Here is a 25,237-nt window from a genome sequence, read left to right on the forward strand (position 1 = left end):
CCTGAGGGCTGCCATTATGCAGAATCACTGCTGTTGTCGTTCAGAGAGTGGCGATGCAGTGGCTGCTGAGTAACAGTATATCTACAGAGTGGTTTTTTCCTCTTGCACTAAGCCTGACTGCTTGGGCAGGGTGCAGACAGAGGACCAAGTGTTTCTATGTTTTGATGGACTTTCTTTGCCGTCCTAGGGTGCATCTACACAGCACTGTAACTCAAAATAAGATACACAATTTGAGCTATGCAAATTGAGTATCTTATTTTGATGTGATTTCGAAATAGTGTATTTCGTCATTTGACACTGTTTACACAACACCAAATTTCGAAATGAAGTGCTATTCCAAAACATTTCTTACTCCTTGTAGAATGAGGTTTACATGGATGTCAGAATAGTGAACCCAAAACAACGGGTTTGTTGTGAAGACACAGGATAGCTATTTCGGGATATTCCGGTATCCAGAAATAGCATTGCAGACATACCCCTAGTATGATGAACACATGTGAGACAAAGTGTAGTCATTTGTGGTGTAATTTCTCTGGGTTCAAAATTATCTATCTATTTTTTCAAGCTATCACCAAATAATGAGTTATGAATAATTATAGGCAGACCTTGGAATTTTATACCTCTATTGCAGATGACACATCTTTGTTGTTGAACATCTCCAACAAATAAACAAACAAACAACCCTCCCCCCACACACATTGACTGCAGTCACTGTAGACAATAGTGAGCAGTTGGCTCATAATTTCAATTTATTATCAAAAGGTTTTCCTCAAATGACAAACTCAGAAAGCTAAAAGGAACATAGTTTTAAAAATACAGTATACCCTTTATAGCAGTCATTGGAGGTATCTGGTGTTTATTTTGGAAGTCTTAACTGGCTTCAGTACAAGAAGCAGTAAGTTCCTTGGCAAACTGCTTGAGGACATTTCATATATATCATAGTGTGTTTAAAGCCTTTTGCCAATACCGATTAAGGGTCCAATCTTGCAAACACTTGCATAATTCTAATGACATAACCAGTTTCATTGACTTCAAATGGCTGACTGATATCAACAAAGTCATATGCCAAAGTATTTACTAGATCAGGCCCCAAAAATTGAAATCGTGAATTTCAAAAGTTGTTTTATTGTGCTTCCCTTTAGAGATCTGTTGTATAGACTTTGTCATATTATATCATATTATGTGTAACCCACATTTCTCAATTATATGCAGTCACTGTTAAAATATATATAATACTAAGTTCAAGTCATAAGTATAGCTCAGAATTAAATATAAAAACTGATTCATATATTACTACAAATCTTTAAAAAAGACCAAATTTAGAGAAAGCAAGAAAACTCTTAGAAAACACGGAAGGGGTCTTTGATCACAACATTATTGATTATAAACTCAAAACTTAATAACTTAGTTACATTTTCATTTTGGCTGAAAAGTGGTAAATAAAACCAAGTAAATAGTGACTTCAGCCTTTAAGCATTGGAATAATTACAGAGAAATTATTTAAGTGAATTATAACAGGTCTTTGGATTTTTCTCATATAAATCATTTCAAGTAAAAATGAAAAAAAACATTTGGTAGAACACATTTATCGAGACAGAAGAAGGTACAGAGTCTGACACTTTTGATATGAACTGTTGTATCACTATACTTTGATGTCCAAGATAATGTGCTGCTTAATATCGTCTTCCTCCATCTGATCAGAAATATCAGTATACATTCTCAAAGGAGTAAGTGATTAAGCGTTCCCCAGTGAGAATAAAGAAATCTGTCATAGAATAAATGGGAAACAGAATTAAACTATAATAACAATGTTGTTTGAGAATGAAGCAGTAGGTACTCAATTAAGTGATTTTATATTTTGCAAAGTTCAGTCATAAAAAGCAGTTTATATAATATATTTGCTGCTTTGTTATAAACCTTAATTTGAAGTCTCAATTGTTTTGAATCTCTAATCTCACATATTGTTTTTTTTTGGTCCGCTATCAAATGACTTTGGTAGCACATTTCCTTCCTCCAGTCATCCCAGTAAGTTCCAAATTTCTGTTTGCCTGGGAAGTTTGTCCTTGGGCTGCATGGTTTATAGTGCTGTCACCAAACACGGCATTTTTTTACAGGGTCCATGTACTCTGTCGTGGTGCATGAAAAGGCCTCGGTAAATTCTGCAGAGTTCTGCAATGATCCTATGACCCTTTAAAATAAAAACAAAATAAGTTGGCACCACTGATTCCTTTGAAGACCCAAATGAAAATCATGTTATTTTTTGCACCTCAAAGTCTTGCAAGAAACATCCATCATTTCAAGCTTTTTCAGTTTATCCCTCTTTTTCCTTTAAAATTGTAGCAGCCCAACTACGTTTTTACACGTTTCCTATTACATAAAAAAGATGACCCCTAGAAACACAGGCCTGATACCATTTTCATTAATGTCTATATTGGAGTCAAACTCTCATTAACGTCATAGGAGCAGAGATATGGCCTTTCCTTAGTTTTGGTGAGAATTTTTCAGACAGCTTCGCTTGTGCTTTAAGCCCTGTGTAAAAAATAGCTAAGTACCTAAAAAGTAGCGAAGTACCTAAATATTGGAGGAATATTGAAGAAGTTTTTAGTTAGTACAGGTTGGGCCTCACTAGTCCAGCATCCTTAGGACCTGAGTGGTCCCAAAGGAAAGAGTTGGTGGGACAAGGAGAGGTCAAGCCTCCGGCTTTGCCAGGGTGCTGCCCCCAGCTGTTGGCGGAGCTCCACTCCCAGCTGCCGCTCTGCTCTAGGGCTTCCATCCCCTGCCTGGTGGGGCTCCTTGCCCTTGGTCGGCAGCAGCTTTGCTCCTCTGGCCACAAGGTCTCCCTGCCCCCGGGTGACAGTGGCTCTGAACTCCCAACCAGCATGGCCTCCATGTCCCCAGCTGAAGGGGTTTCCCTGTTCCAGGCAAGCAGCATCTCCACACCCCTGACTGCAGGGGCTTCCCTGCCCCCGGCCAGCAGTGGATCCACGCATCCAGCCAATAGGGGCTCTATGTCCCAGGCTGGCAGAGCTACATTCTCAGCTAGTGGGTCTCCCTGCCTGGCCCTGCTCCAGCTGCCACCCACTGGCTGGACACTGGCTCTCCAGACTGCCTGCCTGGCTGAGTTCCCAGGCTCTGGCAACCTCTGTGGCTGGGGCTCTCTGGTCCAGCGACGTCCGTGTAAAATCAGAAGGGGAATATTTGGTAAGTATTGTCAGAAGCCATCAGCAGCATAGAAGAGAGAAAAGAAAATAAAGATGGCTTTCTAGTAAATGATCCAGCAAAACCTTGAGCAATCCTAGGGCTGGAGCCACTGAAATGGGATTTTGCCAAAACCATAGCCAAAAATATTCTGTGTGTAATAAAATCTGTCTTACAGCTGTCATTATTTTTGATTTATTGGCAGTGGAGAGCAAATCCTGGTAGCTTTAGTTACATTGTTAGTACCACTGAGGTGAGTCACATAAGCAAGATTTGACTTGTGTCTGTTACTATGACTGATTTGTTTTAAAATGGACTAAGAATCAAATGCAAATTATCTGAAAAACTACTTCCTTTCTTTTTCCTTCTTTAGTGACCACTAAATCTAAGGCTTCCTTTCACATATATTTCTTTGTAGTTAGGTATTGTATTCTATTGCTACATTTATTGAAATTGTATTAAATGTAATCTAATCAACAACTTCAGGAGTATACAAGCTTCAGTCGTGCCCATCCAATGCTCCTAATTAAAATGTATAATGCAAATAACAAAGCAATAAAAAGTACTCTCCATCCCTCCTTGACAAAGAAATAAATCAGCTTCAGCAAATGCAATAGGCATAAAAAAAACCTATACATTTTGAGTCTTTATGGATTTTTTGATACAAAGCCATTTGTGTGCTTGTACTTTTATATGTTTAGTTAAATATGTTTTACTTCTAGATATGGTTCTAATATGTACAAAAATGCTTTATATTGTAGAGCTTTATGCTGGGCCTGATCATGCAAACCATTATTTAGGCAAGGTGCCTGTAGCCAGACACAAAACCCCATCTTGTTTTTCCACGAACCCCATCTTGTTCCCCCCCCCCCCCCAGAGAGCAAGAGAAAGGCAGTCAGCCTTTGATGCCCTGGGAACACAGGTTTGCTGCCTGTCCCTGACTCTACCATAAACAGAAACCAGACAGTAAATGGGCTAGCTGACGACCCGGGGCCTCCCGTCGCCCTGATGGCTAGTACCAGTAATTGACACGCCTGCACTGTCCCAGAGAGGAATCTTCGCCCATCACATACCAGAGGTGCCCATTGTCTGCATTTTCCCAGGTGTGAATTATGCTTTGCACCCTTCGTGGGAAACTTGGCATTCAAAGCCATTTTTCCTAATTGGCCACTTGAGCCCAGGAAGAAGCCTACATGACCCAAGGGGTATAAAAGAGGTTCAGCAGCCCACCCTATTTGAGCTCCAATCATCTATACCTGCTGGCAGGTATTGATTGTCTCCCGAGGTCTGTGGGACGCCCAACCTCGCCCTACTTCTTCCCGAGGGATTGAGAGAAAGACGCTGGCCACACCAAGTCTGGAACGCAGGGGTGAGAATATATACCTGCTATGTGTCTATTTTGCATGCATTTAATAAGAGCTCAGAGAACCAAAGGGTTTCATGGTACCTGTAAGTGACTTATTAGTGTAATTTCTGTCCTGTCCTTTGTAGTGTCTGTGTTATCTGTAACACAGTAGTAGCATTTAACAGCTCAATTTACCCTGTAACAATAAAATAGTAACTGTTTAAGCTTTAACCTGACTCCTTCAGTTGCTGTAACAGAACCAAGCACAATTTAAAAGAACTTCAGCCGGTCATAAGGGACTCACTGCCCTGACCGTCGGCTGACAGAATTGGCGTAGTCGGCAGGATTGTGCTACTGGTTCACATACAGCAACATGAAGGCTGTCATGATAGACATGGATTTTAGTGGTATAGAGAAAGGGTTTGCCCAGGAAGGTTGGGGCAACCCAAAATGGGATAGAGAAATGTTAGGAAAGGATTGGGGAAATCCTGAGGATTTGTGGGTGCAGTTCTGTAAGTATAGAACTGCCTGCAAGCTAAAAAAATGGGACAAAGCCTGAGTCTGTGGAAAGGAGCCACTTTCCATTTAGAAATGAAAAAAACAGGATCAGGCCCAGACAAGCAGGCAGGTAACAGATAAGATTGAAAGCCTTGTGGAGAACTGAGAAAAAGGCTGTAAGTACTGGAAATCTAAATCCTTAAGCATACTTACAAGAGTAATATCTGAAACAAGGCCAGTTTTTATTTTAGAGATAAGAAAGTGTTTTAAGAAAAGAGAAACAGAGAATTTAAACTCTGAAGAGAATGGAGAGAATTGAGCAGTTGTGCAAATGCTAAAATGGTGTAGATAGAAAACTGTGGTTTCTTTACAGTCATTCTGAAGGAAAAATGGGCCCTTTTTCCAAAGGAATGTCTGTAAATAACCCAGGCAAATTTGACTCAAATCTGAACATTTGATTAGAGAGACTGCTAAAAGAACTCTAAAGGGAGGGGGTTCTATAGGAACTGAACTACCCCAATGAATAAAAGGGAATGTAATTGTTGTATAGCTATGTAGAAATAGTGTAAGAAAGGTTCAGAGAGAATGTATGTGTATCTGTGTGTAGATATATATATATATATATATAGTGTAAATAATATGAAGTTTTCAAGGTCCAGTAATCTTGTTTGTAGGTTTAAAACAAATTGGTTTGGTAAGACCATTTTAGTCCAAGTTGTTTAATGAAGGTACAGGAAAACTGTAAGCATAAAGAAAGAGTTACACTATATGCAAAGTTTAATGTGGCTAAGTAGTGTTGTAAACAAAGATTGCACATTTTCCTGTAAACTATAGAATGAGTAAAAACTGCAAACAGACTAAAATGCTGTGAGCGCTCCAGGAGCCACAACAGGTTGTGATTTCCTTTGTGGTGTAAATACCCTAGCTGGCAGCACAAAGAAGCTTTGCAGGTAATAGCTAAGTTTGATTAGCAAACTACCTAATATCAGAAAGTTCAAATTGTAGCCCTCCAGAAAGAAAGAAAGAAATAGGAGGTTGGGTATACTAGGAAAAGTTTAAATGTAAGCAGTCTTTTAAGAAGGCAGAGAGAAGACTGAGAAATTGGCATTTGTAAAAGATGTTACCCCTTTTAAACAAAATCTTGCAAAGGTTTGGGCATAGCCCTTGGTCTGATCAAGTGTTAATTGCTATCCATACAATTTCAGACCTAGAAGACAAATTGGCTAACTGCTTGTGTATATGTAAACCCTCAACTTCAAAGGAGAGGGAAACAGCTGCAGCTTTTGTCTTCTATGGAAAACCTGTAATGAGGTGTTCTTCCAAACTGACTAAATAAGAATGCAAACATAAAACTGGAAAAATGTAAAAGCCTCTGCTGCAGAAGTGGAGAGGTAGAAATGCATGTCCCTCAGTACCCAGACAGAGCTAGATTCCCTTAAGGATGGGTGCTGAGAGTTAAAGCAACTCTCAGATTTTTTTTTTTCCTTCCCTCAGGAATATGTTTAAGAAAAGGACCAGGAGGTATAAGGCTTAGTAAACAAGCTCACCCTCCTTACCAAATTAATAGTAGACAAACCTGTGTCATTGGAAAAAGTCATTTAGCAGGAATTAGGATGGACCATAAGAAGGAAAAAGCATGTAAAAAGGGGAAGGCAAAAGTTTGGAGCCCTATGGGCATAGTTAAAGAAATAAGGAAAGTAAAGCAAACATTAGAAAGTTACTAGGAATAAGAAACATTTTCTTTGAAAGAACAAAGCAAGTGATTTGAGGGAATGTGAAGATAAAAGGTGGACTCCATGGGAGTGTGAAAGGAATTAAGTGGTGGTTGTAATATGTGAAGGGAAATCTTGTTTTAAAATGACACCTTGTTTCTTTGCAGCCTCTTCCTTAAGCACTGTGCAAACGATCTATGCAAAGAAACAATCAAATGTAAACATTTTGTCTATGGACACCTTTGTTAAATCTGCAAAGGAAAATTAAGAATTCTACTGAAACTTAATTGGTTAACTGCATAAGGAATGAGCTCTATATATTGTAACTCTATTTTGTGGATTTCAAATTAACTAGTTTTATTTTGTTTTGGATAATGTCCTCTTGCTTAAAATTGCAAATAGACAAGGCACAAATTGGTTAGTGCTTCTGTTGGGCATTCAACTTGTAAGGACATTTAACTTTCTAGAAACCAAATTATTAGTTTAGAAATTCAAGCTTTGAAACTTCACTGTCTCTTTTCAAGGCTGAGTTGATAACACTTTTGGCTTGCTTTTAAATTCAACATTATATGTAAATACAGGCTGCCTGGCTATTTCAAAGGAAAGTGGACAGGGAAGGCTGTTGCTGTTTCAGCAGACACATCCACTGCACCCCTGACCACAAACATAGAAGAAACAGCTCAGCTTGCAGAGCTGGCAGCAATCAATTAGCTTGTGAGGCAGGGGCCAGTACCATCTACACTAACTCCTATGCTGTATGGGCTGGAGCCATCCAGTGGATAACTAATTGGAAGAATAATAACTGGGAAATAGGAAAGCCTGTTTGGAGATTGGAATATTGGAAATGGATATACCAGTATGCAACCCAAAATGCCTTAAGCATAAGTCATGTGTCCAAAAGAATAACACCCTGACTGCATAGCTAAATAACCTAGCAGATGCAGCAGTACAAATTTTTGCTGCCCAGGTGGATTGGGAACGCCTGTACATTTGGCTACATGAAACCTTGGGACACACAGAGAGCGATAAGCTGGTGTGGCAGGCACATGCCAGGGGGTGGCCTATCACCCACAAACAAGCCAGAAATCTGGTACAAGCTTGCACCCTATGTGCTGAACTCAGAAAACATGTAACAGAAAGGCAATGATTTGCCAGGCTAAGAGATGGAAAAATACTATGGGCAACCTGGCAAGTAAATTATATTGGTACACTACCCACCAGTAAGCAAGGGTGGAAGTATGTTTTAACTGGAATGGAAATTGTTTCAGGAATTGGTTTTTGCTTACTCAACCCCAGTGGCAACAGGGTTGTTTACAGTCATGGGACTAAACCACTTAATAGCCCTTGTCCCAACACCCCAATTTGGGGACACAAACCCATGTACTGCACTCCTATAAGGGAAAAGGAGTCTGGACAACTGCAGATGCTGGGCTAACACCAATAACCATCACTGAGGCTTGGATTGTATCCAAGACCAGCAAACCTTATGTTTTCTTACAGGAAACTGAGGCAATAGCCCTGAACAGTGCTCCAGTGGGATGGATCCCTCCCAATGCTGGTGTGGATCCGGGAAACCACCATGAACTTTTTGTATATATATATATATACCGCTTGCTGTTGTAGCGCTTGCAACCACTGTTGTTAGTTACAGACTATTGAAATAAGACATGGTACTCCAACTCGCCATGGTCTTCTTCCTCATCCCAACTGCTACTGCTGTACCGGAACACCTTACTTGACTCCTCTACTGGACTGGGAATCGAGTTTGTCCCTCTCAGCCCAAATGACTGGTGAAACAAAGTGACATCTTCCGATGGGGACCGGTATGGTTCCATGACAGTGACTACCACAATCCTCCAAATAACTCTGGGGGGAGGTCAAGGGGGGAGGCAAGGGAAGTGGCAACAAACGGTATGGGATAAGACATGCTGTAACTAAAAATGTAAAGCCTCATGGCTAGATTGTCTAGCCCAACACCTAGGACTTTCGTTAACTCCCTTCCTTCACTCTATTGTAAATACTATATTAACCATTTTACTTGTTGTAATTGCTTGCTGCATGTTTCTATGTATTGTTAGGTATTTTGTGTACACTGCTACCTCCTTTGCACAAATCTGGTATATGGCGTTGGGAAGTGATCCTAATCAATCCCTTGATCCAAATTATCTGATCAGACCCTGCTGATAGGGCGATTTTAGCTTCCTCCAAGGAGGGCAAAGGGTGCTGGCATCACCGCCATCTTGCGTTCTGGGACATAGTGAGGCGTGTCAAGGGGGTGGAATGTAGCCAGACACAAAACCCCATCTTGTTTTTCCACGAACCCCATCTTGTTCCCCCCCCCCCCCCAGAGAGCAAGAGAAAGGCAGTCAGCCTTTGATGCCCTGGGAACACAGGTTTGCTGCCTGTCCCTGACTCTACCATAAACAGAAACCAGACAGTAAATGGGCTAGCTGACGACCCGGGGCCTCCCGTCGCCCTGATGGCTAGTACCAGTAATTGACACGCCTGCACTGTCCCAGAGAGGAATCTTCGCCCATCACATACCAGAGGTGCCCATTGTCTGCATTTTCCCAGGTGTGAATTATGCTTTGCACCCTTCGTGGGAAACTTGGCATTCAAAGCCATTTTTCCTAATTGGCCACTTGAGCCCAGGAAGAAGCCTACATGACCCAAGGGGTATAAAAGAGGTTCAGCAGCCCACCCTATTTGAGCTCCAATCATCTATACCTGCTGGCAGGTATTGATTGTCTCCCGAGGTCTGTGGGACGCCCAACCTCGCCCTACTTCTTCCCGAGGGATTGAGAGAAAGACGCTGGCCACACCAAGTCTGGAACGCAGGGGTGAGAATATATACCTGCTATGTGTCTATTTTGCATGCATTTAATAAGAGCTCAGAGAACCAAAGGGTTTCATGGTACCTGTAAGTGACTTATTAGTGTAATTTCTGTCCTGTCCTTTGTAGTGTCTGTGTTATCTGTAACACAGTAGTAGCATTTAACAGCTCAATTTACCCTGTAACAATAAAATAGTAACTGTTTAAGCTTTAACCTGACTCCTTCAGTTGCTGTAACAGAACCAAGCACAATTTAAAAGAACTTCAGCCGGTCATAAGGGACTCACTGCCCTGACCGTCGGCTGACAGTGCCCCAGTAATATCAATGAGATTTCTGATGTAAGATAAGTTGTGTGGGAAAAGGTTTGCAACATGTTTTGTTGTAGCCACCTATATAGATATAAAAAAGTAGTGAAATTGAATGGCATTAAAACAAAGTGCATCCAAATATAAATGGCATAAAGACAACAAGCCAAATAATTTCCAACTAATGAACTGTACATATTAATAATACAAATCTGAGACAGCGCTAAAAAGAACTGCAGTAGACCCACATTAGCATTGTGCCCAGATTCAGCTGATTGCAGGAGTTTTAAATAAAGTGCCTTGGGGAGAGATCTGTAGATTGCATAGAAACACCCACACCAAAATGCCAGTTTAATGACAATCACAGGAACAGTCACTGCTTTCACCAAATATTTGAGTATGTGGGATAAGCAAAAATTCTCTGGTAAAGAGAGTGGGTTCTGAAAGAAATCTCTTTGGAAGTGTTGTCCTGAACTGTATCAGTAGATAATGTGATCAGTGGGAGTGTAAGTGTGGTAGGGTTCACATAATGATTTGTGGCTAGCATAGATATTGTGGCATCTGTTGCTCTTACAAAATGTAGCCAATTGGATTTATAAGAACAATGTTTTTATGTTGCTCAGATGGATTGTTGTTCTGGTTTAGGTTAAGTTTAGGGACCTAATCAACCCAGACCTTCTGGGCACCTACACCCCATAAGCAGGGCCCTATCAAATTCAAGATCCATTTTGGTCAATTTCATGGCCCAGGGGGGTCTTAAAAATTAGTCAATTCCATGTTCCAGGTATTTCCATCTGAAATGTCAGGGTGGTATAATCCTAGGGGTCCTGGCCCAGTGATCATGGTGGGAAGGTCACAAGATTATTGTGGAGGAGTCATGGAACTGCCACCCTCACTTCTGCTCTGCCAGAGCTGGGTAGCCAGAAGTGAGGATTGAGGGATTTGAGGGCTTGGGTTACCATGTTTCTCCCACCTGACAGCTGGAGCTGCAACCTTTCCATACGGGGGAGGAGGGCTGACATCTGGAGCAGCCACCTCTTTGTGTGGAGAGGAAACAGCTACAGCTGTGGTGTTTCCTGCAGCTAGGGGAGATCCTGGAGGTGAGTCTGACCTGCCTGGGAACAGCCCTTGCAGGGAAGAGGAAGTCAGGCAGCCTAGCTAACTCTTAGCTGCCAGGAGAGCCGAGCAAATGTAGCTGCAAGGCCTTCTTTCTTGACATCCCCTCACACACATGGGCTGCGCCTAGACTTGCATGATTTTGCGGAAATACTTTTAACGGAAAAGTTTTTCCGTTAAAAGTATTTCCACAAAAGAGCATCTAGATTGACATGGATGCTTTTGCGCAAAAGCATCCGTGCCCAATATAAACGCGCTTTTGCGCAAGAAAGCTCTGATGGCCATTTTAGTCATCGGGCTTTCTTGAGCAAAAAATTAAGGTGCCTGTCTACACTGGCCCTCTTGCGCAAGTATTCTTGCGCAAGAGGGCTTATCCCTGAGGTGGGAGCGTCAAAGTATTTACGCAAGAAGCACTGAATTCTTACATTAGAACGTCAGTGCTCTTCCGCAAATTCAAGCGGCCAGTGTAGACAGTTGGAAAGTTTTTGTGCAAAAGCAACTGCTTTTGCGCAAAATCTTGCCAGTCTAGACACACCCATGGAGTCAGCTTTTCCAGAATTGTCAGAAGTAAGACCCTGCAGCTGTACCTGCTCAGTACTTCTTATGAGAGAGCTAGCTGCTTGATGAACTTCCCTCCTGGATTCGCTGGGGAAATCTGTAGGCTGGCTCCTAATCTCAGCAGCAGCTGGTTGGTAGCTTCTCAGTGCTCATGTCCACAGTGACTCTGCTTGCCTGTGCTTATCTCTCTCCAAGCCCCGCTCCTCCACTGCTCCAGTCTAGACCCTGCCCTGCAGCCAGCCTTGCTCCACGCCTGTCCCTGCTAGGGATGTCAATGGTTAACTGGAAGGGGCTGGTGCAGCCTCCCGCCCATTATGGAGAGGGGGCTGCTCCAGATTTGTGGGGACAGCTGGGGATGGTTTGCTCCAGCCCAGACAGAGCAGCTCTTGTCCGCAGCAGGCATGGGATGTGATGCAGGCAGGGGTGATCTGGCCTGCAGCAGGGGGGCCATTCCATCCCACCTGCCCCTGTTTAATTGGTTAACTGGTTAAAATTAACATTTAACTGGTTAACCAATTAAATGAGACTTTCCTTCCCTAGTCCCTGCCTTGCTCTTGCCTCTGCACCAGACCAGCTGCTGCCTTCCCTGACTCCTGGTAATGCAGTATTGACCCTTGGCTCTGGTTCCTGGCTCCCACTTTATCTCGCCCCTTGGCTATGGCATTTGGACTCCCACCACTAGGCATGACTCAGATCCCCGATGAAGGGCAAAGTAAACCGCAATGTGTCAGACTGTTGGTGCTCAGGGGGTGGGGAATCTCTGTTACCAGCCTTTTTTTGTCTTCCCTCTTACAAAGGATAGGTGGGGAACGGTGTCCTTGTCTCTCATGGCTGTACAGTGCCCAGTACAACGTTGTCCCTTTCTTGTTGGTGACCCTTACTCATTGCCACAGAGCAGTTAAATAATAATAACATACTTCTAGGGATACTAACAATGCAGTGCTAGAGAACTGCCTGGATTGGGCCTCTTTCTTCACTGAGACCCAATCCAGAGAATTACAAAACAAAATCAAAAACACCCCTGAGCTCTGATCTGATGTGTCTTCATGAAACAAGCTCCCAGCATAGAAAGAGGCCCTTCATCTCCCTTCCATTATCCCTGTTTGTGAGGAGATCATTTGATTTCTTCATCTTTCCCTGGCTGAGCCCTCTGCTCTTAGAGCCGCAAAGAGAGACATGCAAAGTGAAATCCTTGCTCCAGTGAAGTCAGTGGGAGTTTTCATTGACTTCAGCAGAACCAGGATTTCACCCATCACCTTCAGGCCTGCCACACAGCTCCTTCAGTCATTTCCCTGTCTGTCTGATGGCCATCTTGGGGAAAGCCTTAGCAGAGGTGAGCTCTAATGTAGATGAACATGATCATAGGAGGAAACGTTAAAGGACGCAGGTCTGGGAGTTTGAAATCTATTTCCAGCTCTGCCATTGACCTGCTATCTGACCTTGAGATAGTCATGTCAGTTCCTTGTGTCACATCCATAAAATGAACAAGGAGTCTTGTGGCACTTTAAAGACGAAGGGTACGTCTACACTTGCTCCCTATTTTGAGCTAGGGATGCAAATGTAGGTGACCGAAATTGTTAATGAAGTGGGAATTTAAATATCCCGTGCTTCGTTAGCATGATCTCGCCAGCGCATTATTCCGCTCAACGGCTGATTCGAACTAATGCGTCCCAGCGCAGACTTCCTGGTTCAAATCAGCTGCTGAGCAGAGTAACGCACCGGTGAGATCATGCTAATGAAGTGCAGGATATTTAAATCCCCGTTTCATTAGCAATTTCGGTCGCCTATATTTGCATCCCTAGCTCGAAATAGGGAGCAAGTGTAGATGTACCCTAACAGATTTATTTGGACATAAGTTTTCATGGGTAAAAACCACTTTGTCAGAGGCATGGAGTTATAAAATGAAGACAATGATACTTCTCCTTCTTGGTAGAGTGCTTGGATATCTATAATGAGAAGCCATTTTACAGCTGAGGATACAGATTAGCAACACTGACCTGAATTTGCCTGGACTGTGCACATCAGTTTTAATGGAGTTGACAGCATATTCTGGACGGTACATTCCACACCATATCTAGAAACGTATCAGAAACAGCGATTTGTCGTGAATAAGATTTTTCAGGAGAAGTGCTGAGTTAGTTTTGTTATGAAACATTGAATGCTGGGAGACAACATTTCAAATTCAATCTCAGTGAAATGATGCAGATTTTATAAAACCCCACATATTGTTGTGCAGTTTCATAGGCATTCATAGGCCTGGATGAAGTCATGTGCATAGCTAGGATTAACATCCTGTCTGCTTTGCCATGGACACTTCTCAGTTTAGCAATCCCGTCAACTCTAGTTAGAATGAGGAAAGTCAGACTGCAGTTCCAGCTTACAGTGAAATTGTAACTCAAAACGATTTTCAGACCCATCACTCAAGAAGGCTACAATACCTGTGCAAAGTTCAGGAAGAACAGTTGCTTATGGTTCATGTCAATCCCAGGAAGCAGTTTTTCTTTTCCATTTTTTTTAACAAAGTTTTCATAGGCCTGAAAAATGAACAGAGCAGAAATGTTATTGTTTCCTATTTGTCATATCAAGATGGAACAATAATGAGAAGGAACATGGACTCTACACATTCTACAGCAAGACTCCTTTAGGCATGCTCTCTGCAGAAAAAAGAGGGGCCCATGCCAGCATAGGAAAGAAATGCCAAGGCCAATTTGACCCAGCGCTTGATTCTCCTCTCACTTCAGGTTATGTCTAGACTGCAGACTTCTTTCAAAAGAACCTTTATGTGGTAGAGATCTTCCGAAAAACCTTCTTCCGAAAGAGAGCATCCACACACAAAAGTGCATCAAAAAAGCAATCTGTATTTTTCAAAGATAGCGTCCACACCGAATGGATGCTATCTCACATTTAAGCTGTGATTACTATGGATGGAATGGCCACCAGCGCACCTGTGCTTTTTCCTCTTTCCTCTTCTTTCGAAAGAACTCTCTCTTCCCCTTCCACACATGCCTTTTTCCAAAAGAGCTCTTTATTTTGGAAAGAGGATTACCATTGCTGGAAAAATCCCTCTGTTCTTTCGATTTACTTTTGGAAGAGCGCAATTGCAATGAGGATGTAAGTGAAGGTTTTTTGGAAAAATGGCCATTTTTCTGACAAAACTCTGTAGTGTAGACATACCCTCGGTTTTATAGGAGCTCCACGGAGTTCAGAATGTTACTTACTCTGCATTTATCCTGGGATAAGTAAAATGAAAAAGAGACCTAAGGAATTCAACTGACTGACAGAAAATAAAGCACAGTGATATCACTGTCTTAGTAGGAAAAGTGTAAGAGTTGGTAGCGTGTCATGCCCTCGGCATTCAGAGGTCATGCGCCCTTTTATAGGAAGGAACGATAATGCACAGGAGAAGAATTGGGCTTGCGTGACAATAATTATAGTAAAAAATGCAAGACGACCTCCCCGTTTCAGCAAACTTTACATTAGTGAATATTTGATCAGATCCTATTTAACTCTCATGTACTCTCAGTGCATTTCTTTTCTCAGCATCACTAATTAGGGCTAGATTGTTTCCTGCTATGGCTTTTACCATGGCAGGGGACTTCTGGGAGATTCCCTTTTATCCAGGGCTTAAATTCATGGGGGCTGTGTCTACACTGGGCCACTTATTCTGGAAAATCAGCCACTTTTCTGGAATAAGCTGCGAGCTGTCTACACTGGCCCTTGAATTTCCGGAAAAGCAACGACGCTCTACTGTACAAAATCAGCCGCTATTCTGGAAAAACTATTCTGCTCCCGCTCGGGCATAAGTCCTTATTCCGGAACACTGTTCCAGAAAAGGGCCAGTGTAGACAGCCCAGTAGTCTTTTCCGGAAAAAAGCCCCAATCGCGAAAATGGCGATCGGGGCTCTTTTCCGGAAAAGCTCATCTACATTGGCCACAGACGCTTTTCCGGAAAAAGGGCTTTTCTGGAAAAGCAGCCTGCCAATGTAGACGCTCCTTTTCTGGAAAAACTGAAAACGGAATAGTATTCCGTTTTAAGCAGTTCCGGAAATTCATGCCAGTGTAGACACAGCCGTAGAATTTTCCCAGACCCTCCACTCCCCCCAAATGTGCTATAAAAACTCCAGGAGGGTTGAAAGTATTTGCCAGAGCTCTAGATGAATTTAAGCCCTGCTCTTATTATCTCTTTGTGACCAGAAAGGCTTGAACTTCCACAGAAAAGAGTGAGGAGCCATCTTCCAAATCTGGCAGGCCCTAGAGAACAAATCTGACCCTCAGTAGCCTGATGGCCTGATGTCATGTTGAATTATAGCGCATGAGAGCAGTATCATAGAATCATAGAATAATAGGACTGGAAGGGACCTTGAGAGGTCATCGAGTCCAGCCCCCCGCCCTCAAGGCAGGATCAAGCTCCGTCTACACCATCCCTAGTATAGGGGGATGATGTTCATTTTACCCACCCCCTCTTCCTTTCAGACCACCTGGACCCTGCACTATGCAGAGTAAGGTCTGCTGGCTAGGTGCCTGGACACCAGTTCAGAGTGGACCGAGCCCTCTCTGTGCCAGGGCTCAAAGGGGCACTATCTGCCTCCAGAATGGTTAATGTATGAACAGAGACGTTGGTCAACTATTTAATCAGCTAACCTTCCTAGCTTAGTCTTTCCAAGGTGCCACCATCAGAGCAGCTGTGGGGGGAACAAGTTTCAGTTGCAGCAAAAATCACCATTGTCTCCAATTTCACACAATACACACACACACGTGTTATTTGTTTCCAAAATTTCACTACCCTTACTCCATATCTAGACTGTAAGTGATCAGAATCTGACTCGTACCTACTCTGGTGTAAAACTGATTTTGTGGTGACAAATACTAACATTTCTTTATAAAAAAGAAAGTTTTCCCCAGTGAAAATTTTGAAAATGCAGGCCATTTTCCAGGTGGGAATTACGTTGATTTGTTAGTTTGTGTATTCTTTTTATTTTGAAAAGAAGAAAAAGTGTTCATGAGCAGAAGTGATACAACTTTTCCCTGAACCAAAGATCTTGTAGAATATCTGTTGTCATCAAACGACACTTGCTCATTTCACATATTTCTAATACCGTGATATCACAGTAACTCTGAAGACACAGGTCCTTCTTGGTAATACTGCTGATTTGCTAGAATTCCTGTACTAGGTTTGCTCTGCCTCTCATTGACTTGAGGTAGGGCAAGGTCCTGTGTATTTGTGCTGGCTTGTTTGCACACAAATAGTCCTCTAAACCAGGGTTTGGATTGAGCTTATATCTAGCAGTATGGCCTACTAGCTCCTCTTTCCGAACTGATGCAGTTGATGTCTATATCTACAGTCCAAGAAACAATCATTCAGAGGTCTGACCTGCCCCATTGTCCCCATGGGTGCTATACTTTGTGTCAACATGGTGAAATATTTCACTCTGATCAAAGTAGAAAAGGAAAGAGAGGGTCATAAGGTGAGGTTCTACATCATCTGCTGTGACAGACAGATCATGGTGGTGCTGCTAGAATGGAACGGGGAAAGTATTGCCACTTTCCCATCTCAAACCCAAGAAGCCTTCAAGAACCTAGCAGGTCATCTGAGCACTCACCAAAGCATACCCTAGCACAAGCAGCCCATTGAGCAGACTGGTGTATTTGGACCCCAGTAATGGGGGGAATCAAGCCTTGAGAACAAGCGGGCCTGGATTTTGAATATCTGAGCGATTTACTGTGAAAGATGTCCCATGTGAGCAGGCGCTATTTTGTGGGTGGAGCTTGGAAAACTACTTTTTTTTTTCTCTGCCAGTCATAAACAGCATGCTGGTGAAAGGATGTACATAGACTTCAGGTCAATATGATAGCACAGTCAGCTTAAAGTTTGTGTGACACTGATTCACAATATGTTTGCATTCTACACATTCTGTATTCCCAACCAGCTATAGTTAGAGAGAGAGCTAGAGAGATCTGTAATGGGCAATAATACATGAATGAGGCCTGGGAATAGAGAATCGCTTCCCCCAAAACAAGTAATATACTGAACAAAAGGTAACAAAGTTTCCATTGTTTTAGAAGCTGGCTAGATGTCAGAGAATCACAGTAAAGTGTTGCTTTGCCTTTGTCATATAAAAACCGCTCTCGTCAGGCACTTTAATACATTTGTTTCAACATTAATAATCTCAACTGTGAGGACAGAGAGAAAATGGATTTTTCTCACCTTATAAGCTTGTCTAACACCTCCGTTATCAGCAATGTTTTCTCCCAAAGTATTGATTCCACTCAGCTGCAAAGAGAAATGAGAAAGTTGAAAGTTTTCTCTCAGGAAAAGCTTCTTTATCTTAGGAATTACTGTGCTAAACTTTGGCATTTCTCTTATTTCTTTATTCACTTTGGCTTCCGCTAGTGTCTCAGGTTCCAAAGCAGAGCCAAGTGAATGGCAGAAGTTTCAAACAAGCCCCCCCAAATTTGAACATTTAACTGAAGATTACATTAATGCATCTGAACATTCTTTGCCTCCCTAGTCTCCAAATCCCACTTTCCACCCTTTCGATACAATGAACATTTTATGTCTCTCTTGCCTAAAGTTTCTGATGTCTGCTTAGTAATTTAGTCTTTCTTGTCCTTGGTGTCCTTAAACTCCAAGTTCTTCTCTCTCTCAAGCTCATCCCTTTTACTTTTGCTACTGTCCCAACTGTGGGTCTGGATAATTCTGTTGGGCTCAGTGTAGCTTTTGCCATCTGTGCTCATGGTCTCCAGGCCAGGGGTGGCCAAAGTACACTGGAAACTCCTGAAGCAGGGAAGAATCAGACTTCATGATGTTGAAAGAGACTGGAAAATCTGCTGGAACCTGACTAGGAATTTTGCTGGATATTAAGCAAACAGGATAGTCTCTTAACTTCATGTTCTAATCCATACTCTGGGACAGATCCTCAGTGGGTGTAAATCAAAATAGTAAAACTAAAGGTAATGGAGCTATGCTAGTGGAGAACCTGGCTCTTTATTTTTATTGAATCCTAATCCAAAACTGCCTGTCATCTGAGGTCATAAAATGACAACTCATCGTTAGATTTAGGTCTGAGGGTGGATACAAATCAGGAAAAAAACTGCACTATTTTTCCCTCAAATGATTCTTTTAAAATGATTCTGGAGATTGTATTGATATAACTATTAGATTGACAATACTTCAGCACAGGAGTTCATCTCTTGCATGTTCTGTATGGTAATGAACCGACTTGTCAGCTGTCAACAAAGGTTGTTTGGGACACTACCTACTTAATAACCACTGAAGGTGCTAACAGCTCTCTGAGTGGCATCCTTCCTGTCTTGGGAATCTATCTACTGACTTAGATTTTTATCTGCTTAGGTTTAAGTACCCATTCTCCAGATACTTAATGATGCTCTGTCTCCCACCTCCTTCCCTTTTTCTTTCTCTTCCCCCTCCCCTTCCCCTCTCCTATTTATTTCGAGTTTTCATATCCCAAACTCATAACTCCGGTCATCTGAAGAAGTGGGATGTGCCCAAAAGCTCATGATACCATCTACATGTTTTATTAGTCTATAAAGTGCTATTAGACTATTTTTTTTTCTGTAACAGACTAACTCGGCTACCCCCTGAAGCTCCTGAACAAGGGGACAGTAAGAATGAAAGATCCAACTCCTTATTCACCACTTGCAGCAGGAGGTTCCCTCCTATTGAAATTCTGCTCATTATACAAATAGCTTTCAGCACTGCTGAACACTGCCTGTGGTTATCTGGAGAAGTCCAAAACAAACAAGATAATGTAAGTAATGGCCTTCCACAAGGGAATTGAGTACTATTGTAAACACCTTCCACACATTGAGGGTACATCTTAACTGTATGCTTAGTTCAAAATAAGCTATTCCAGAAGAAATACTCCAAAATAGCGCATTTTGAAATAGCACGTCAATGCTACAGGGAAGCCTCAAAAATAGACCTAGGCAGGCTTCCCTAATGTTGACGTGCTACCTTGATTTAGAGCCCCAGGAGGCACTGGAGAGTAATTACTTTGAATGGCCCTGGGGAGGAGCTATTTCAAAATATCAGCAACAGAGCGTCCACACTACTGCTATTTCGAAATTGCCGTTTTGGAATAGGCGTTATTCCTCGTGGAATTAGGTTTACAGAAGTTGGAATAAGCCGTCAATTATTTTGAATTTATTTCAAAATAATGGAATTCCTGTGTAGCAGCTCGCATTGTTATTTCGGAATAATGGCCATTTTTCTGAAATGTTGCTGCTGTGTAGCTGCACTCTTACTGATTGTGACGGGGCAGACAGGCCCTGCACTGAAGGGCAGAGAGTAGCCCAGGCCCACCTGGCTGAGAAGGCCCCGCCCATCCAGCTCTGCTGGGCATGCTCCCAGCAGAGCCAGAATATAAAAGGAGAGAGCTCTCCAGGTAGGGAGGCAGCTGGGGGAAGGAGTAGATCAGGCCGCACTCCCTCCGTGTTTCTGTAGCAGCTGATGCCAGAGCTGCAGCCTGTTGCCGACCCGGAGCAAAGCTAGGAGTGCCCGCTGGATTTCCCGCCGAGCTTGCAGGAGCAATAGTCTCTGCCTGAAGGGCACTGGCTGGGAACCGGTGGAGAGGGAGGGCCTGGGTCCCCCTTCTACTCTTTTCCGTACCCTGGACAAATGACTTCCTGGCCAGGAGAGGCTTTTTTTGGTGACTAGGCCTCAAGGGCTGTATATACCCTAGTAGAAGGTTATAGAGACTGGACAGAGGGGCCGACGTGTGGGGACATTATCTGGTGAGGCGGCCCCAATGCTGAGGGGGAACACACTCCTTGACACTGATCATCAGTGTTTCAGAGGCTCATGCTCATTTGCTGTTTGTGACCTTCTTTGTGAAAGAAACAGGAACTCAAACTGAAAACCACATTAGTGCAGTACCAGTCTTTACAAGCTGTCTCCCGAGAATGCAGGCAGCCCAGCAGAAACTTCAGGTGAAAGAGCATTGTAACTCAAATTCTGAAATAGGAGAAACGCAAGTTTGGAACTGCAAAGACCCTCAAAGTCAACCCTCAGCCACATCATAAGCATCCAGGAACCCAGCCCTGTAACCAAAAACGATGCCAATTCTGCCCTCATATCTATACTAGCGAATTCATCACTGGAGCCAACAACATAAGCTTCCAAATCAAAAGGTCATTTGACTGCATATCCAGTAATTTGATCTATGCCATCAAATGCCAGCAATGCGCCACTGCTATATATATTGGACAAACTGGACAGTCTATGCGGGAAAGAATCAATGGACACAAATCAGATATACGTAAAGGAAACATACAGAAACCTATTGGGGAACACTTTAATCTTCCTAATCACTGTTTAAAAGATCTTCAAGTAGCTGTCTTGTCACAAACCAGTTCTACTAGCCAGATACACAGAGAAACATTGGAATTAGAGTTAATCCGCAAATTCAATTCATATGCTAATGGACTCAATCGTGATGACAGTTGGTTGGAGCACTAACAACTTAATAGCCGATGAAGGTGCAAACAGCTTTTTGTGTAGACTCCTATGTCAGGAAGGATACTATCAATTGACTTTGATTCTTATCTGCTTCATTTTAACTCCCCAATCTTCAGATACTTACTGATTCCCTCTAGCTCCCTGTCTCCCACCCTCCTCGTTTTCCTCTCTCCCCCTGCCCTTTCCCTCTCCTATTTATTTTGGGTCTGAACTTCCTAAACTCATAACAGTCATCTGAAGAAGTGGGCTGTGTCCATGAAAGCTCATGATATCATCTACATGTTTTGTTAGTCTATAAAGTGCTACCAGACCATTTGTTATTAAAGTCTTTCTAGTTCAACTAGCCTAGATTACTAGGGCATTTCCTGCATCAACATTTTTTTTGTGCTGTTTGGTTAGGAGGATGCTTTACTTGGTGTATTTTTAGTTCGAAGGGGGTTCACTGGGGGAGTGTCTAGACTATGTGGCTCCGTTGACGGAGCCATGTAAAATAATTATTCGGCATAGTCAAAGAAGCGGGGATTTAAATAATCCCCGCTTCATTAAAATAAACATGACCGTTGCGCTGTGCCAATGACCAGCTGATCCGGCACAGCACGGCAGTCTAGATGCAGCGTGGTCAACAAAAGAAGCCTTTGTCGATCGCTCCGGTATGCCTCAGGAAACCTTTGTCGACTGTGCTGCTTCTAGACTGCCGCGCTGTGCCGGATCAGCTGATCGTCAGCACAGCACGGTGGCCATGTTTATTTTAATGAAGCAGGGATTATTTAAATCCCCGCTTCTTTGACTATGCTGAATAAAATAATTTACATGGCTCCGTCGATGGAGCCATGTAGTCTAGACACACCCTGGGAGAAGTTACATGGGAGAAGTCACAGGATATGGCTGCTGTTCTAGTGAACCACCAAACTATGTGCAAACTCATGCAAATGTATGCATTCCAAACCTGGATTGCAGATACATAAGATTTAACAGTTATTTATCTACAGCTTTTCTGTGGTGATATCTGAGTGCCTCATAAATATTAATAAATTCATTCTGTCATTTTGATGAAATAGGGAAGTGATATTCTATTTTTACAGATGGGGACTGGAGTCAAAAAAAAGTTTATGTGATTTGCACAAGATCACACAAGGAAATTGGCAAAACCAAGAATGTAATTCACATAACCCTGAGTCTTAATCCAGACCTTTAATGTAAGACCTCTCCTCTATGAGAGAGCCACAATTCTTTGAATGCCAACTTTGCTTAACTTCACAGCCTGTGAATATATGCAAACTAGTTCGGACAAATTCATGAAGCTGTTCAAACTGAACTTTGAATGGCTCACAGCTTTGCTTAGACTCTAAGCAAATTCCAGATTGAATGAGTACAGGAGACTGCAGCAATGGAGGGAAAATGCAGGGGCAAAGACTGAATGGGCCAGGGAAAGTAGCAAGTCTAATGATTTTAGACTAAGATGTACATTACCTCCATCTCCAAGTAAATGAAGCCAAAAATATAGCAGACTATCTTTCCTGTTCTACCAGGAAGTTGAAGGGAGGAGGGGTTCATGGCCCAATGTTAGTGCATATTTGCAGTCTCAAACCATGGTCTTATACCAGGTGGAGGAGGGGGAAGGTGGTGGTTAACCCTGACTCTTGCTGGGATAGACAGTATGTATGACAGCTTGGAGATTTCATCCACCAAAGTTTCCTTCCTCAGGTTTTCTGAGTGGGGATAATCTGGGCAACACACCAGAATAGCACTGCTCGCACAACTAAGAATTTGTGGGGTTTGGCTCTAAACATTCAGGGTATGTCTACACTACCCCGCTAGTTCGAACTAGGAGTGGAACGAGGTGTACCGGTAGTTCGGAATAGGAATCCTAGTTCGAACTACCTAGTTCGAGCCCCGTGTAGCCGCGCTGCACGGGGTTCGAACCAGCGGGGTTTTAAAAATGGCGGCTCCCCGCTTATGCAAATGAAGCCCGGGAAATTCAAATCCCGGGCTTCATTTGCAAGTGCGGTATGCCTACATTACCCTCCTAGTTCGAACTAGGAGGGTAGTGTAGACATACCCTCAGTTTGCCTCATTCAAAACAACAATGTATGCACAGAAATTATGAATAACCTACATGTTGTCCACCAGCTAGATCCCACGTAAAGTTTCCATACTGGTATACCATACATTGAGACTGATTCTTAAAATTTAGTGCTGATTCTTGAGTCCACCAATCGATGAGGTCTCCATCCTCGTTAAAATTTCTACCTGTAACAACATGTGCACAGATTGATGAATGTAAGAACAAGCTGATGAGGCAGTCCCAGAGGGCAATAAATATTACTTTCTCTGTTAGAAGAAAACACGTTACTGTGTAATTATCCATGCCACTAGGTGTTTCAGTAAAGAAGCAATCACAGAAACGGGAGCTGACAGCCAAGCTGGGCTCGTGGGCAAGGTGGTGGTAGGGGTGATTCTGTGCTCCCAGAAAGGGATGAGGCCTCGGTTAGAAGGGGGTAGGCCAGGGCAGTGCATGAGCCATGTTAGCTCCAGGGCTCTGGGCCTTTAGAATACAAGGGGCTTTGGGAATAGGCTGGGGGAAAAGCAGGAGCTGGAGCAGGGGTTAAACATCAAGAACAGGACCGAATTACCATACGGGTAGTGATAGGGAGTACCTGGGCCCATGCGTTAGTCAATTCCGGGTGTAGCCAAACCCTTGTGAGGGCCGACTTAGTCCCCAACCCCGAGCTGGGTGGGGCCCCTGTGCAAATGCAATGCATACACAGGGACATGAGGGAATACCACATGACAAAGGTAATGATAGGAGACGGTCAACAGGAGTGGGTGTGTAGGGTGGTTCTTGTACCCAACCTAGTTTACCCCGTAGTCCTTGGGAGAGACTAGCTGGGGTACGGGCAGGCATTGTATGAATGGAGCCAACAAGTCCCGCCAGGCCCCGACATAACACCATTAGGGCCAGTCACAGCTACCTTGAATGACTAAACTGCAAAATACGCAGTCCCTAATATAATGCTCTCAAGAAGGATTATCCAATAGAAACCCTGACCCTTACCATTGTCGTCAAATCCATGAGTGATTTCATGGCCAATGACCATACCAATGCCACCGTAATTCAATGATTTGGCTTGAGAGGCACTGAAGAAAGGTGGCTGCAAAATTCCTGCAGGAAAGACTGTAAAGGAAGAAAACACAATACACTACTGATTCACTGTTACGTGCACTCAACTTTACTAAGTAATTTATTCATATTGGATCCCTGACAAGAAATGTACTTTATTACAGAATCATGTACATGAGCTTCAGCGAGGAAATCAAACTGTTTGCCATCAAATACAACATCAAAGGTAAATATATTTCTATATGGGAAGCTGTGTGGGAACAGAAGATAAATGACCAAAAAAAAAAAAAAATGGGGCAAAGGGAAACATCCCTTCAAACATTTGCTCAGGCCAAGTCTACAGTACAGTTGAAGGTCAGCTCAAGGTATGCAATTCCAGTTATGTGAAAATATAGCTGGAGTTGACATACCTTAAGTCAAGCTTCAGTGCCATCCTCACAGTAGGAGGTCAATGGAAGAAATGTTCCTATCAACTTATCTTACTCCTTGCGAGGATTAGGAGTTCTGGCATCAATGGGAGCACCTTCAGTATTTGATTTAGCGGGTCTTTACTAGGCCCACTAAATCAAACACTGGAAGATTGACTGTCACAGCGTAGATCTTTTCTGTAGTCTAGACATAGCCTCAGAAACTCACAACTGGTACTGGGTCTTCATTGTTATATGCAGCACAAAGAAGTAGTAGTACTTAGCCGTTTGTCACTCACAGACCACTCTAGCTAAGTTAATCAATCCTCACAACACCTAGTGATGTCAGAGACCACAACAAGTGAGTAATTAAATTATTTGACCAAGGCCCCACAAGTAGTTATGATCAGACACAAGACTTTATTCTTTCAGCAAACAATATGAAATGGTTCTATGAGAACCAATATGAATAAGTTCCATGCATATAGGGGTGTAAAATCCTGTGTAACTAGTTAAGTATTAAATGTAATGTTTATCGGGTTAACTGATTGAAGAAGGGATAGGTGGGGGAGCAGCCCAGCCTGCGTAGACCCTGCTTGTGGCACGCCTGAGCCTGCTGTGGAGAGTGGTTGCTCTAGGAAGGCTGGAGTGCCCCTGTGTGTGGC

The 25,237-nt window shown here is 42.9% G+C and overlaps 1 protein-coding gene across 2 annotated transcripts in view; it reads right to left on the reverse strand.

Moving 5' to 3' along the window:
- Positions 1-731: 731 nt before the first annotated feature.
- The window catches only part of MME (membrane metalloendopeptidase), an 87,265-nt gene continuing 62,759 nt past the window's right edge, over positions 732-25,237 (reverse strand). For both annotated transcript variants that reach the window (XM_006123482.5, XM_006123483.5), the window contains exons 18-23: positions 24,100-24,219; positions 23,161-23,294; positions 17,772-17,837; positions 14,005-14,100; positions 13,564-13,640; positions 732-2,188 (exon numbers count right to left, since the gene is read on the reverse strand). In XM_006123482.5, coding sequence (XP_006123544.1) covers positions 2,089-2,188; positions 13,564-13,640; positions 14,005-14,100; positions 17,772-17,837; positions 23,161-23,294; positions 24,100-24,219 — 593 coding nt within the window. In that variant the 3' untranslated portion in view covers positions 732-2,088. The remainder of the gene's footprint in view (positions 2,189-13,563; positions 13,641-14,004; positions 14,101-17,771; positions 17,838-23,160; positions 23,295-24,099; positions 24,220-25,237) is intronic.

Source organism: Pelodiscus sinensis, chromosome 10 (genome assembly GCF_052426305.1).
Source record: "Pelodiscus sinensis isolate ZL-2025 chromosome 10, ASM5242630v1, whole genome shotgun sequence".
Taxonomy (NCBI): domain Eukaryota; kingdom Metazoa; phylum Chordata; order Testudines; family Trionychidae; genus Pelodiscus; species Pelodiscus sinensis.